Below are 14,230 nucleotides of genomic sequence, written 5' to 3'. Positions count from 1 at the left end.
ACTGCAGTAAGTTCCAACTTCAATTTTATTTTTTAATTAATTTAATTTATATTTTAATTTTTATATTCCTAATTGGTTGACATTTATCTGTATTTCTGTTGACACTATCCTCTGCCTTAGTAATTCTCTCGCTCTCTCTCTCTATTGTCTAACTCAGAGTCCCTACCTACCTTTGCATTAGCAGATAAACATGCTAAGATTTTCTAGTGTTGTATATTCAAGCTTTCAATTTCTTACTATATTTTCCATCTCTATGCAGGTTTGCAATCAATCATCTTTGAAAAGTGGTGATCAAAATCACATATCCCTGTTCTAGTCCTGAAAAGGTATCAGCATAAATATCTTCTCTGCTATTCATCACAGGGATATTCCAGCAATGTGCTTGTCTCTCATAGCCACATCACAATTAACCAACCAACACGAAGTCAGAGAAATATGCTCATGTTTCCCCCTGTCATTACAGCCTGCTCCTTACCAAAGATTGTTTTGATACTCCAAAATGAAGTCTTCCACTCCACCAGTCCCTCGCAGGCTGTAATAACAACAACTTTTCTGGTATATCTAATAATTGCCTAATTGTATTGGTATATCTAGTAATTGCACTACAGCAATAGTTTACAGAATTCTAGCTAAATTGCCTTCCTCTACTTTCCTTGTTCTAGAAAAACATGACTTGCCTTTCATTAAAGACAGACATGAGATTATTTGGACACGGCCTACCTTTGGTAAATATCTGCTATTTTATTCCATTTCATATTTAATCCCTGTTCTGTATTTTTTTCCTCCATATTAATTCTGTTGCCTCATGTACTGTTAAAGGTCAGACTAATGGTACCATTTTTACCTCTCTTGCACACAACAGGTCCTTGTTATGGTCCAGTCACATTGCTCCACCCCTCTTTGCATAGATTCATTAAAAGTCATTAATGTCAGGCTTGTGGTTTCCTGCCTTGCCATCTCAGGGTGAGAGAAGCAAGCCTGCATCAAATACATTAAGCTCTTTGCATTTTGCTTCCTCCTCAGATACTGTCATTTCTAAGTTCATTCAAAAACATAAGCAGAGTTATAGTTCAGACCAAGCATGTCTCCGGGTCAGCACTATGGAATCATAGAGTCATTTGAGTTGAAAAAGACCTTTAAGATCATTGAGTATCCTCCCTATAATCAGAGCCATAAACAGATGGTACATGAACAGAAAGAGCAGGACAGGCAGATACAACACTTCTGCCTAGTTATCTCTACTTCCAGATATTTTCAGCTCAGAAAATATCATATCATTCCACTTTGGTATTCTGTGTTATCCATGGTCTGTGTACTGCCTTGACTAAGAACTGAGGAAAAGTTCCAAATATTGTATCACTGCTACTGGATGTAGCACACCCTTTCCTCTCTAGATCCATTTGAGTGAGAGGCACATGGAGAGATTTCTAGGAGTTCCTCATCACAGTATCCAGTCAAATACTTCCTATTATTCCAACTTTTATTCACTCATGCGTCTTCTTTATAAAATTCTCACCCTTCCTTCTGCTGAAACCCTTGGTTATCTCCCTTCCTTTCCTGTTGGCTGCCTCTATCTTCCGCTTTGCTAAACCACATCTTCCTTGCTTCATCAAATTCTTCAGTGCAATGCATAGCTTCATTTTACTTCTTTTCACCTAGTGAGAAGTTTCTGCTTAGCTGTCAAGGCTTCCCTCCCCTCTCCTCCTCTCTTTTCTTCTCTGCTTTTGACTGTGTTTTTTCATGTATCACATCCCTTCTCTCCAAGCTATGTGTTCTTTTGACCTCTTATTCAGTAGCAGCACTGTTTTTTTCTCTTTCTTTTCATTCTTTACATTTTCAAATCCTCATCTATCTCCTACCATCATCCTCAGCTGTGGCTCTAGTTCTTGGATCTTCTCTTTAATGACCATAGCAACAGATTCCTTCAGAGATCCACTTGTGGTAATAGCCCCTCATTTTCTCCTTTCCTTTGGGTTGAATCTGGTGCTAGCTGAGTAGCTATCACAGTTTTTCTTGCTAATACCTAGCCTGACCAGAACAAGGGTGGAAATTAATTGTGGCTTCTAGACATTGCACCTTTATCCAGATCAGCCATGTCTCCTGCTTGATGTTCACAGTTCTCTTCAGCAGTGACCAAGCACAGTTTGTCCTTAAAAAGTGTTCAGCTGGAAAAGCTCTGTTTCAACTGGCATGGTGTAACACATGTAACCTGTGAGTTAAAAGCCCCACAAAATGCACTTCTCCATTTGCTGACTTGAGGCCAGAAATATAGATTCTGATGCCATCAACCTTTAATTTCCATAAACCTACATCTGAACAGACATGATGACTGTTTTAAGTCTGATCTGAGCCTTGGAGTACTTCAGGTGGCATTTTTCCAGTCAATGTGTGAAGAATTCATCAGGTTTTTCATATATTTCAGGTTGGTTGACCAGCCTCACAGAGCACCTCAATTTGGGACACTAGCTCTGCATAAAGAAGCTTTTCCTTTCACTTATCCACTGCATCGACTTTTTGGCTTCCCTTCAAGCCCCCTAGAAAGTGTTAAGTGTGAAAAGAAAAACACCAAAGGGACAGTTATGAGCGATTGGATTTCAACTTCCCACTGTTGTCAGTAGAGTGGGCAGCAGATGTTTTACAATATGGTTTCATTGGTAGAATATTTACTTGTTTTCATTATCAGTTTTTAGCAGTCCACCCTTTAAGCCTGTAATTGTGATGTTGACTTCAGGCTTAATTCTCTGAAACATACTCAGGTGAAAGGTTTACTGGTTTTCAAAAGGACTGTGAATTTCCATGGCACAATTCACAGGAAGAAGCCTGTCAGAACATGCTCCTGGTCTGTTTATACTGTAAGGTTTATGCTGGCAGAGTGCTGCTTCATGGCTAAACCAGCCAAATCCTCCACTGTTGTATTGGCCATATGGCATGAAAGAGCTAAAGCCAGTTTCAGGAGTCGTATTACACACACACACATATATACATCTCTCTCTCTCTCTCTATATATATATATTACTTTCGTAGATAAGTCTACACCTATTCGGAGAAAATTATGAACTGATTTCCATGATTCTGTATTATAGTTCTCAGTATATTGTGCTCCAGCCATTACAGAAATTACTTCAGTTTGCCTTCCAAATGGTTTACCTTAGACTAGGGAAGAAAGAACCAGCCACTTAAACCATAATAGAAACTTCCTGAACCCATTCAAAACATTTTGGAACAAGAAGAAAATCTTTCAGAGTTGCCATATCGTCCTCTATATTTTACACTCCGTGCTTGAAGTGGGATGATATTTTTAAGATGGGGATACTTTCCCTTTGGTGGAATGAACCATGTAATTCCCACAAGGCACTCCTAGGCTATTCCTGACAGAGAAGTCTGGATTGGGAGTCAGTATCACCCTCACAGCAAGGTCACGGCATCAGCTCCAGGCGTGGCAGGTGTTAGGACACCTAATACTCTGAGAAGCATGCCACTTACATATCTATAATTAGAAAATGTATAAATTGTAATTCTATAAAATCATTAAAAATTAAAATTAAAAAATAGTGAAAAGTGTTTTACTACAGTTGCCTCTGTGTACCCTAGGAACAGTTCCCACTCAGCCCGGTCAGCTCGGGACACAGCAGGCTGCGGGGGCCAGCCTCTGATATCGGAGGGATCAGAGGTCTGGCTCGTGGGTCCTTCCAAGGGACCGCGGCGATGAAGGCAGACGGCGGAGGAAAGGGGGCAGGCTCAGAGTTGGGTTAAATCCAGAAAGTTTATTGGTCCTCCGAACTGAGAACCACAACCACCAGAGGTGCCCAACTCTGAGCACCTGGAAGCCTCGTGCAATGGATTTTATTGGCAGGGAGGAGACAAGGGAGGGATTACAGAACAACCAACCAGGGAAGGGAAGGGTGCGGCAAACAGAACGAGGGACACATAAGGGAACCAACTGTAACGGGGGAAGGGAGGAACTCCTTTCCCAGGGCCAATCACCTGGCCCCCTGGCTAGAACTTTCCAGATGCCTGGGAGGGGAGCCAGAGTGACGGACAGGGTCCTGGGAGGAGACAAAACTGATACATGGGGTGATTTCAATAAAACAGGGAGAGTGCCAACTGGGGTATACCAAACATACAGAACTTAAAGGGGAGACCCGGACTGAACGAAAACAAACACACTCCCACATACAGTGCTATATTTTGAAATAATCCTATATTTCATTGCCTTTCAGATTGAAACATTGTATGTAAAAGCATCATCACTTAAAATTCTTTGAAAAATCACAGGTGTTTCTATGTATTTAGTTCTTTTATCCCTCACATAATAATCAAAAATGCAACACAAACACAATGAACAAAACTATATATCTCACTTGGAAATCAGGTTTGAAAATAACATTATGCAAAATCAAAATCCTGTTTTATACAGCACAACAGAAATCCTGTTTTGGAAATACCATTTCTAGCAAAAACTATTTTTTGCATTTCCTAAAGTTGTTACTTGCCCACTAAGACAACAAGCTACCCAGCCAGCATGATTTGCTTTCACCTGACTTGCTCTACAGATACACCCACCACCACTTTGAACAGCCTTTTCCCCCACATTATGAAACATACCTGTGGCTCCACATAGGATAATTTTCTTCCTGTTTTCTTATCTTCTTTCTTTACCACCTGAGGTTTTGCTTTTTCTTTCTCTTTTGCCTTTTCCATTCTCTCAAGTTCCTCCATATAGGCATCATAGATATACCACTGAGAGACAGACAGAGGCAGGATTTATCAGGACCTGATCATATTCCTTAGAACAGCCATCTACACCATCACAAAAATATGATGGTCATCACAACAGTACCAATGCTGCTGGAATTAGCTGAACATCTGCCTTCTTGCACAAAAAGAAATTAGTTGAGGTCCAGGATTTTTAAAGCATGATGGAGCAGGTCTTACTTTCAGAACAAATTACTGCATTACTAATGATTTCTTTCCTCCAACACTTTACTTGCTGCTTTGACTCCCCACCTTTATTTTTGCAGGACTTTGTGTTTGTCTAATTTGCCAGTGTTTAATAGGAAACACGCATTAAACATTTGCTTTATGACATTTCTCATGTGGTGTTGGAAAATTAAATTGTAGTTGCTTAACACAATTTAAACTTGGACTCCAACTCTGCAGCATATGATCAAATGGAAACTGAGAGCAGTTTTACATCTTCTGCTATGCCACATGCCACACATGTCTTACTTGAGTAGATCCAAAAGTAGTTTCTCTTAAGAATTACTCATTAGTATTGAAATCCTAGTATTGCATTTGAAGCAGGTATATTACTTTCAGAACAAACAAAAGGTAATCTGACACATCATCTTGGATAGGGAGCATGATTCAAACACAGAATATGGACTAGAACATTGGAATAAAGGTAGCAGTACTCTTTAGAAAAAAACAAAAACTGTATTGTGTTGTAAATTTGCAGGCAGAAATGAGATGGAAAGGTGTTCCAAACATCAGGGAAAGGACAAAGAAAATGAGACAAGTATGAGAAGGAGTAGAACAGAAAAGCTTGGAATAGGAAATTGTGAGCATAAGAAAGAACATGAAGGAAAAAAGAGTTGAGGAAAAAAAGACTTTATATAAAAACACTATTTTAGACCCACTGAAATGTCAACAATATAAAAAGAAACCAATGGAGAACTTTTCCTCTTGGCTTTCAAACATTTAATGCAAAATCTGAGTCACAGCCTAATTATCTGAAAGACCCCTGTTCTAAGTCTCAGGACATCTCACTGTCAGAAGAAAAATGGAAGAAAACTCCAGCTGGAGGGAGGGAAGATCTCAGGCCAATTACACTGTAATTTCAGGTTTAGGAATAGAATGGATTACAGTTTTTAACCTGACAGAGATACCTTCACTCCCCTTCCTATCACTTTCCTACAACAGCATTTTTTAAGTTGCGGGCCTTACCTTACAGCGTCTCTTGGGTGTTCCTCCTCTCACTGGTAACAAACCAATGTTTCAATACCAGTTTGATACACTACTTTGAAACAATGTTTGTATCTGTGACAAACACAATTACATTTTTGCAAATATCTGAGAATTAAACAACAGAACTGGCTGGGTTCCCTTTCCACTGAAAGCTGCAATATATTCGATGTGTGAAATTTTATCCAAAATAGATTTCTTCACATTTTTAAGAGCTGCAGCAAATGCTATACAGTTTTTCATCATGAACAGATAGGCACATTTCCACAACATAAAAGAGAGCTAAGTCTCCTGCAACAGGTCTTCTATGTTCCTTATGCTGTAGCTCTCATTTGGTTCAGCTTTGGGCTTTAGAAACCTGCTTTTGCATACAGCTAAACTCAGACGAAGTAAAAACTCAGGTGCTGCTTATGCCAAATTCTTAACAATACTCCAAAAAAGACCTATGTCCCTAGAGGAACCAGTACCTGCAAGTTGCAGCCCACCTCTTGCTGAATCCAAATCTATTCTCACCCTGTGGTTCCCCCATTTTCATTAACTTAAGACCCTCTAAAGCAGACAAGCCAGGGTGGCTGGCAAAAAATAAACCAGTGAAAAGAATCTAAACCAAGACACTGAAGCTTAGAAATATAAACCATGAGCAAGTTCACCCATTAAGGCAGAAGAGAGGGTCATACTAGTTTGTTGTCAGATTCAAAAGAGAGATCAAAGTCACAATAAAGGAATTCTTTCCACTGCAAGGAATGCAAACACAATAATCCAGTTTTAACTTTCTCACACCTCAATTTCCAAAATATATTCTAAAACAACTTTAAAGATAAAATGGAGAGAGATATAGATATAGATAAAGATATAGATATAGATACCTGGTTAACATTGGCTGAGAAAGTTTCATAAGGTGCAGGGTCAGTTTGATATCCTTTTTCCTGAAAAAAGAAAAAGCATGAAGAAGCAGCATTGAAGCCCTCTGCAGTGACATAGTCCAGTTGTGGAAACAGTCTGCATAAATGAATAACTTGATATCCAAAAGACTCCTAGAGCACTGCACAACACGATGATCATGGAACTACAGAAAGATATTTTGTGGAACAAAAGAACATTCACAAGACCTTCTGATTTTTTCCCACATACTTTAAATATTTCAGTAGTTAATTTTGAAGAAGTTCAAATGTTTTTTTTTCCGCTCTACGATTTGAAATGTTCTGGTACCAATTACAGTATCAGTTATGGCATCCTACCAAATTTGAAAAGTTTTGTCCTATATATTAAAAAAACAGTTGGAAACATCAGTCAGAACAAAAGAGTTGAACAGAACAAAACTTATAAACAATTCATCTGATGCTACTGAAATAATATTTTTACCATCCTTACATCAACATTCTGGAATATATTAATATATTTATGTGAAACGTTCCTTTAAAAGAACATCATGTTTTTTCAAAAAACTGCTGTGTCAGAACATTTTTAAGAAGCTGCCTATAGCATTTCACTAACCTCTGAAACGAAGATATCTCAGAGGTGGAAACTGCACATCCTGTACAGCACATAGCAGTACTATGCAGCTATTTAAGGTCTATATTCTACTTTCAAAGGCAGAATCATACAGAGACACACAGGCTTCTCCCAATAAAAACATTGAGAAGAAGAGATTATGCAGATCTGGGAACAAAGAAATAAGAAATTCCATGGCCACCACTGAGATTTTTGAATGATACAGAATCTTAGCTCAAACTTCATAGCAAGCACCCCACTGCTGGACAAACTCTCCTGAGATCTTCTGTCTCCAGCAGCACAGTAACTCATATCTCTCTCCAAGTGCATCATATGTAAAGGCATCTAACTTTAGGTGTAATGGCTGTAAGAAAACAGACAGGCTCTTTGGGGAAGATATCTATATGCCAATGCAGCAAGGAGAACAAGAGAATTTTCTCTCTGAAACTTGTATCCCTGATGTAGAAAATTCCTTTTTGAGCACTCAGTCAGGAGCCAATATCACCAGGATTGCTCAGTCAGAAGGCCCCATGAAAACATGCTCACAGGGAATGGCTGTAGGTTCAGCAAAAAAATTAGGGAAGGAACAAAAGGTTTTGGGTCTGTACTGATTGGAAAGTGCACACAGAGTGGGAGGGAGATGTACCATGTACAAGAAGTACAGATTTGTCATACTTACATACGTTTGTTACTCTAGTACCCATGCTTAATAAAAGCCCAAACACATTTGTCCTTTTAATATATGGGCACTTATATCTCTGATCCATTAATAAGAATTGAACTACAAGACCATAAAAGGACCCAGTGACAAACAGAAATTGCTTTCACACATTCCAAGTCCTCAGCTACTACCCTAATCATTGCTCTGTACTTTTGCAGATGACAAAATAGACATGAAAAAATATTGTATCCAAGTAGAGGCTTAAGGACTTACAGAAGGATCAAAACTTTTTGTAGGCTGTCCAAGAGTTCATGAGACAAGAAATTTTCTATCACCCTTTTCACCACACTAAATGTTTTACAATAGTACAACCACTATACTTTTTTTCCTAATAGTATGGACAGATCACAGGATATGACAAAAACACAGATGATCTACACGCCCTCCCAAAGGAAAGATCCTCCAAGTCACTGAAGCAAACAGCAACATACCCGCAGAGGATTGTGGTACGTAGTTGTACCTCTCTCAATGAAGTTAAACTGGTTTGCAAGCTTCTTCTCTGGCGCTTTTGGAGTAGGAGGCTCTTCTGCCTCTGCTGCCTCAGCTTCTTCAGCTGTTTCTGCCCCCTCTGCCTCTGCCTCTCCTTCTCCCTCTTCTGCAGCCTGCAAGAAAATACAGCAGTGACTACACCCTGAGAGAACCAGTTGTCTCTTTCTTTTCTTCTCAGACTGCTGCCTAGCGAAGGAGATTGTAATTGAAAATTCAAATACTTAAGATCCAAATTTGGACACTTTCAGCACTCTAATCAAGGAGATTCTGAAATGATATCTAAACAGGAATATAGAAACCCAGGAACTGAAATTGCTTTAAAACAAAACCTGTCATGAGAGAGAAAATATAGCACAGCTGCCTTTGGTAAAATGGACTCAGGGACCAGAAGACTCTGTTAGAGACCCATTACCCTGCATTTTCATTTCCTTGCCAGACAAGTTTCACCTGAAACTCTGACACTGTGTGGGTTATGATGCTGTGTGGATAAGAACAAACTTCTCACAGGCTACTCCTTTCCTATCAGCTGCCTTTAAAATGGGCCACTATTTATTTCATTCAGTTATGCCTGCTGCTTTCACTCCTCCACATTTTGTTTTTCACCAATGGACATACTGTTCAGGAAGATTCCAGAATCCAGCAAATTACACTCTATTTTGATAGAATATCTGGATAAAGATAGATCTGGTATGATCCCTCTACACAGCTTCTGCATCTGAAAAATGGCAGCAGGACCCCAGCTGTCCAGCAGAACCTGCAGGTTCTCACCTACAGCACTGACATCTCAGACACAAAAGAATCAATCACAGAAGCAAACCCATTTTATAGTAATGCAATTTAAAAGCTAATACTAAAAATAAAATGGACAGAGAATTACTTCAGCATCTCCTGTGGGTTCTTCATCTTTAACCTCTGCCTTTTCAGCTGTCTCAGCAGAAGCCTCCACAGGAGCATTTTCCTCCTCAACAGGAGTCTTTTCTGATGACAGAAAGGATAAAGGAATGAGTCTGGAATAACAGGACATCCTATCCAATATTCTGCAGATCTTCTGTCTTCTGGAGCATTGATATACATATGTATCATTTCCTAATGCTGTCTCATTAGACAAGACAGTAACAAATCCCCACTTTGGAGAACAATTGTTTGCTCAAAGCCACAAAAGGTGACAATGTTATTTCTAGAATGCATCTGCAGTATTTCTGGATGAACTGAAATTAAAAGTAAATATTTTGACTCAGAGCAAACTTCTGTAACCCATTTCTGATCTGTGTGACTTTGTTTCTGGGTATCCCTTCAGCTCTAGACCTTTCTATCCTCCAAAATTGTCTGCAGTTATGTACAACTACTAAGAATGTTTTCAAGGCACACAGAAGTTATAACAGGGTTGCTCTTGTTTATATGGATAAAAATTAATATACTAGTCTTGTTAGAGAATGATGGATGTCTACATACCAATCACAGCCTTGACTGTAACCATGATAGCATCGAGCCACTTGAAACTAATTGCTTTGGAATGTATGAAAAACACTGCCAAAAATCCATGATTTCATGGCATTGAAGATCCTGTTAAGCACTTTTCCCTACTTCAAATCATCATGCACAGTTTCTTAAGTGTAAAATAAAGGAGACATTGACCCTTAGAAGCTGAAAGTAAGAACTATTCTCAGGAGCTTATCTAGTGTTGTGGTTGTGCCTGGCAGTTACCACCTTGAAAGAACACTCATTGTGACAGAAATTCTCCCTTCACAAATCGCAGAAATACAATAAAATCACTAGCCAGTACATCCTTCCCTGCTGAAAATTCAAACCTAGAACTCTTTGCTAACAACAGAGCTTTCAGTTTCTCATTAGTGTATCTTTTTGTCTCAACAACTAAGAGTGGTGATAGTAACTCAGATCAAAGGTCCAAGTAGCTCAGGATTTTGTATCTCACATTGTCTGAAAGTAGAGGTCTTGGTCAGAATTTAAGAACTAGTCAAGCATGTGACAGCGTCCTGAACAATCACCTAGATTCCAAACATTTCTGCTTTAATACTTTAAACCGTGTCTGAAACTTTCAAAGCAGGCTAATATTCAGATATGTATGTCCAACTAATGGTAGTGAAAGATGTTTAAAAGACACTAAATAACTTTGAAAATTTCAGCATTCAAATGACTCAAAAAACACACACCATTTTCTAGACTGCAGCAAACATCTGGCTGATTATTTTTTCTAATTTTGATTGCCAGCAAGGATGCAAGCCAAAGTAGGAGCTGTTTAACTCCATGGTAATGCAGCATGATCATTCCATCATGTTGAATAAGCAGAAGCAGCGCCTATCCGAAAATTATTGTGATTTCAGACAATAAACCTACCTGCTTCAGAGCTTGACTTGATACTCTGGCGTCTGCCTTCATCAGAATCTTTGGGTACCAAGTTTCCATTCAAAGTGAAGTGAATGGCTGTTTGATCCATATCGTCCACTATCTTGTATGCTCGCTCCTACAAAAAGGGAAAACCCAACAAAATCACAGAATCACAGAATCGCAGAATCATGGAATGGTTTAGGCTGGAAGGGATCTTAAAGAACATCTTGCTTCAACCTCCCTGCCCCAGGCAGGGACACCTTCTCCTAGACCAGGTTGCTCAAAGCCCCATCCAGTTTGGTTTTGAACACTGCCAGGGTTGGGGAATCAACTTGTTCCAGTGCCTCACCATCTTTACAGTAAAGAACAACTCAATCTGTATAATTTAGTTTTGAGCTGCACCTAAAAGCAATCAGAAGCCACTACAGAACACAGATGCTTCAGTAGTTTCTTCTTAAATATATGATTGCTTACTGTACCAATCACAGCATAGCACTGAGGCCACTTCAGTCAGTGTGGAGAATTTGAAGATATGGATTACTGATCACCTGTCTATATACCATAAATATGGAAAACTTCAGCTCCAAGTAGAAGAGAAGGACCTTATTTGACTCCACAAAACTGATTTCCTTTCTATGGAATCTTGTAATGGTTGGTCAAACAAGTACAGCAGAACAGAGGTGAGACAGACTTGGGAATATTTTGGCTGGTTTTCTCTTCCCTTAGGTGTTGGTTTTGACAGAGAACATTTTCTTCACAGTAGCTACTGTGGGGCTGTGTTTTGGATTTGTGCTGAAAACTGTGCTGATAACACAGGGATGTTCTGGTTATTGTTGAGCAGCATTTGCACAGAGTTCTGCTCCCCATCCCACTTCACCACTACCTTACCCATATAACCACAAGGATATTCCATACCAAATGGTGCTATGCTTAGCATATAAAGCTGGGGGAAGAAGAATGTTGGGGGGAAGAAGAAGAAGAATTGGAGGGATGTTTGTAAGGATGGGGTGTATCTTACCAAGTAAACATTAAGCAACATGGGGCCCTGCTTTCCTAGGGATTGCTGAACACTTCCTGCCCACGGAAGTGGGGAACAAATTCCTTGTTTTGCTTTGCACAGCTTTTGTTTTCCCTATTAACTGTCTTCATCTCAACCCATGAGTTTTCTCACTTCTACTCTTCTGATTCTCTCCCCTGTCCCACCATGGGAGAGTCAGTGAGTGGCTGTGTGGGGCTTAGTGGCCAGCCGGGATTAAACCACAACACCTGCCTGAAGTTGGGGCTAATTCAATGCCAGAGTGGGAGGAGCTGTCCCCATGCCCTTTCTTTCAGGGTATGTAATCCTTCCCTGGGAGGAGTGGGAGGCAAAGGCACCACTTCACCCTTCCCGTGTGACTGCCTGTGTTGGTAGGGGAAGAAGGCTGCTCCAGGGTAATGAAGTGTGTCCCCTGCACACACAAATTTGAAGGTGTGACTCTTGGATGTCTTGTGGTTGTCTGTTGCTCACTCCTATTCATCATGAATAAAGCTGGTCAGTGATTTCACAAAACACATTTCTGAGCTCTCCTATAATTCAACCTTCATGTGTGGATACTGAGGCATAGCTCTTACTGACTGAGAAAAGCCTTGCCTTATGTGCTTTAACCACCACAGGATGGGAAAAGTTACTACCTGAGATTAACTGCATTAACTACATTCACTGACAGATCTTGTTCTGGAATTGTGATATCCTACTTCTAAATAAATACATCCATGCTTTTAGACTTTTACCCTTTACAAAAACCCTTTAAGAACCATTGTCAGTACATATGTAACAAGATGTAGCCACATTGAAAGAAAATTTACCTGGTTATAAATCAAAGGAAAACACAAAACCAATTAATTGCAAAAAATTCTGGTTTTATGGGTCATGTCACACTTACTTTAAAGTTGTATCTGACGATATCCCGGGGAATATGGGGATTTTTAGCTGTCAAGGTACGTGTAATTTCCTTTTTTAATTCCTTTGGAATGGAAACAAAATAGTATTGTAAATAAAACTTCACTACTAATACAATGTACAGCAACACGGTGTTCATGCTCAGTTCTGTGATGTTCAGTTTGTTGCAGATACCTCATATGCAGCTGATGCCACCACAAGAACAGTGCTTGGGGCCAACCTGGCTCAGAGTGGAATCCAGAACAGTCATCCTGCTTCCTACCACAGTATTTCAGTGGGCTTTCTCGATGTTATATCTTATCTAAGACATGCTAGCACTTGAAAAATGCTAGCTGCATTCTATAGGGTGAGATAGACAACTTGTGTCTTCAAAATTTACAATGTCCAAAAATAAACAATAAGCTCAGTAGCAGTGCTTTCAGGATTGACCACTGTGAACAAAGAAAAGTACTGCTGTTAACTAATTTTACTCCCTGAGTTGGGGGAAGTACATAAAGCCTCCCTTTCACAGATAGTTGAAGGGCAGGGAACAATGCTAGAGTTTTATAAGGGAGTGAACAGAGAGAAACAACTGCAGTTGGAAGGGTGACCAACTGCAATGCTACTGAATCTATCTGGAAGAAATCGCAATAAAATTGTAGGACACTTCCCTGTCCTGTGTATCGCACACAGGCACCTGTAAAGCTCAGGGTTGGCTCTGGGTCCTCCTTAACTGAGTAAAGCCCCAGCCGCATTTTCCCTTTTGGATCACCTCCAGGCAGTTAGTGTTTCAAGACCAGAAATGGATTTCAAAGCACACTCTCCATGTTCTCCTTTGGAAGGCATTTCAGTTGGTACTGCAGACACTGTACTTCAGCAAGTACTGGAGTTTTACTCTTGCAGAATTTCCTCCAAAACCAAGGGGTAGGCTTCTGCTTGTAGAGTTTTGTACATATCTCATGACAGCACAGGCACTGCTTTACTCACAACTTCAGTCAGCTCCAGCTGATCTGGGGATCTGACTCCAGCCCTTGCTGTCAACCAGTCGTCTCCAATTTCAGGGGAGTCATCTTCATCCTAGAACAAGAATGACAAGCTCAGCAATACAACAAGACTGTGACTGTTTTGCTCCTTGCCAAAGCACTTTTTGAGGCACAGAGCAAAGAGATAAAAACAACATTCCCCCACCCATTTTTGCCTTGAGCAGAGCAGAAGAACACAAATGGCAGGCCAAAATCTGAAGATTTTCATATGGCTAAACTTGCCAGCAAGAGTTCAGGGGGTTGGAGGAGCTGCAGTCT

General features: G+C 39.9%; 1 protein-coding gene across 1 annotated transcript in view; it reads right to left on the bottom strand.

The window, feature by feature from the left end:
* The window catches only part of DNAI1 (dynein axonemal intermediate chain 1), a 139,376-nt gene that overhangs the window by 112,181 nt on the left and 12,965 nt on the right, over positions 1-14,230 (bottom strand). The window contains exons 3-9 of the mRNA XM_069001410.1: positions 13,917-14,006; positions 12,934-13,014; positions 11,021-11,147; positions 9,543-9,643; positions 8,608-8,778; positions 6,831-6,890; positions 4,606-4,740 (exon numbers count right to left, since the gene is read on the bottom strand). Coding sequence (XP_068857511.1) covers positions 4,606-4,740; positions 6,831-6,890; positions 8,608-8,778; positions 9,543-9,643; positions 11,021-11,147; positions 12,934-13,014; positions 13,917-14,006 — 765 coding nt within the window. The remainder of the gene's footprint in view (positions 1-4,605; positions 4,741-6,830; positions 6,891-8,607; positions 8,779-9,542; positions 9,644-11,020; positions 11,148-12,933; positions 13,015-13,916; positions 14,007-14,230) is intronic.

The sequence above is a fragment of the Aphelocoma coerulescens genome (assembly GCF_041296385.1).
Source record: "Aphelocoma coerulescens isolate FSJ_1873_10779 chromosome Z unlocalized genomic scaffold, UR_Acoe_1.0 ChrZ, whole genome shotgun sequence".
Taxonomy (NCBI): Eukaryota; Metazoa; Chordata; class Aves; order Passeriformes; family Corvidae; genus Aphelocoma; species Aphelocoma coerulescens.
This window is presented reverse-complemented; position numbering and strand designations above follow the sequence as displayed.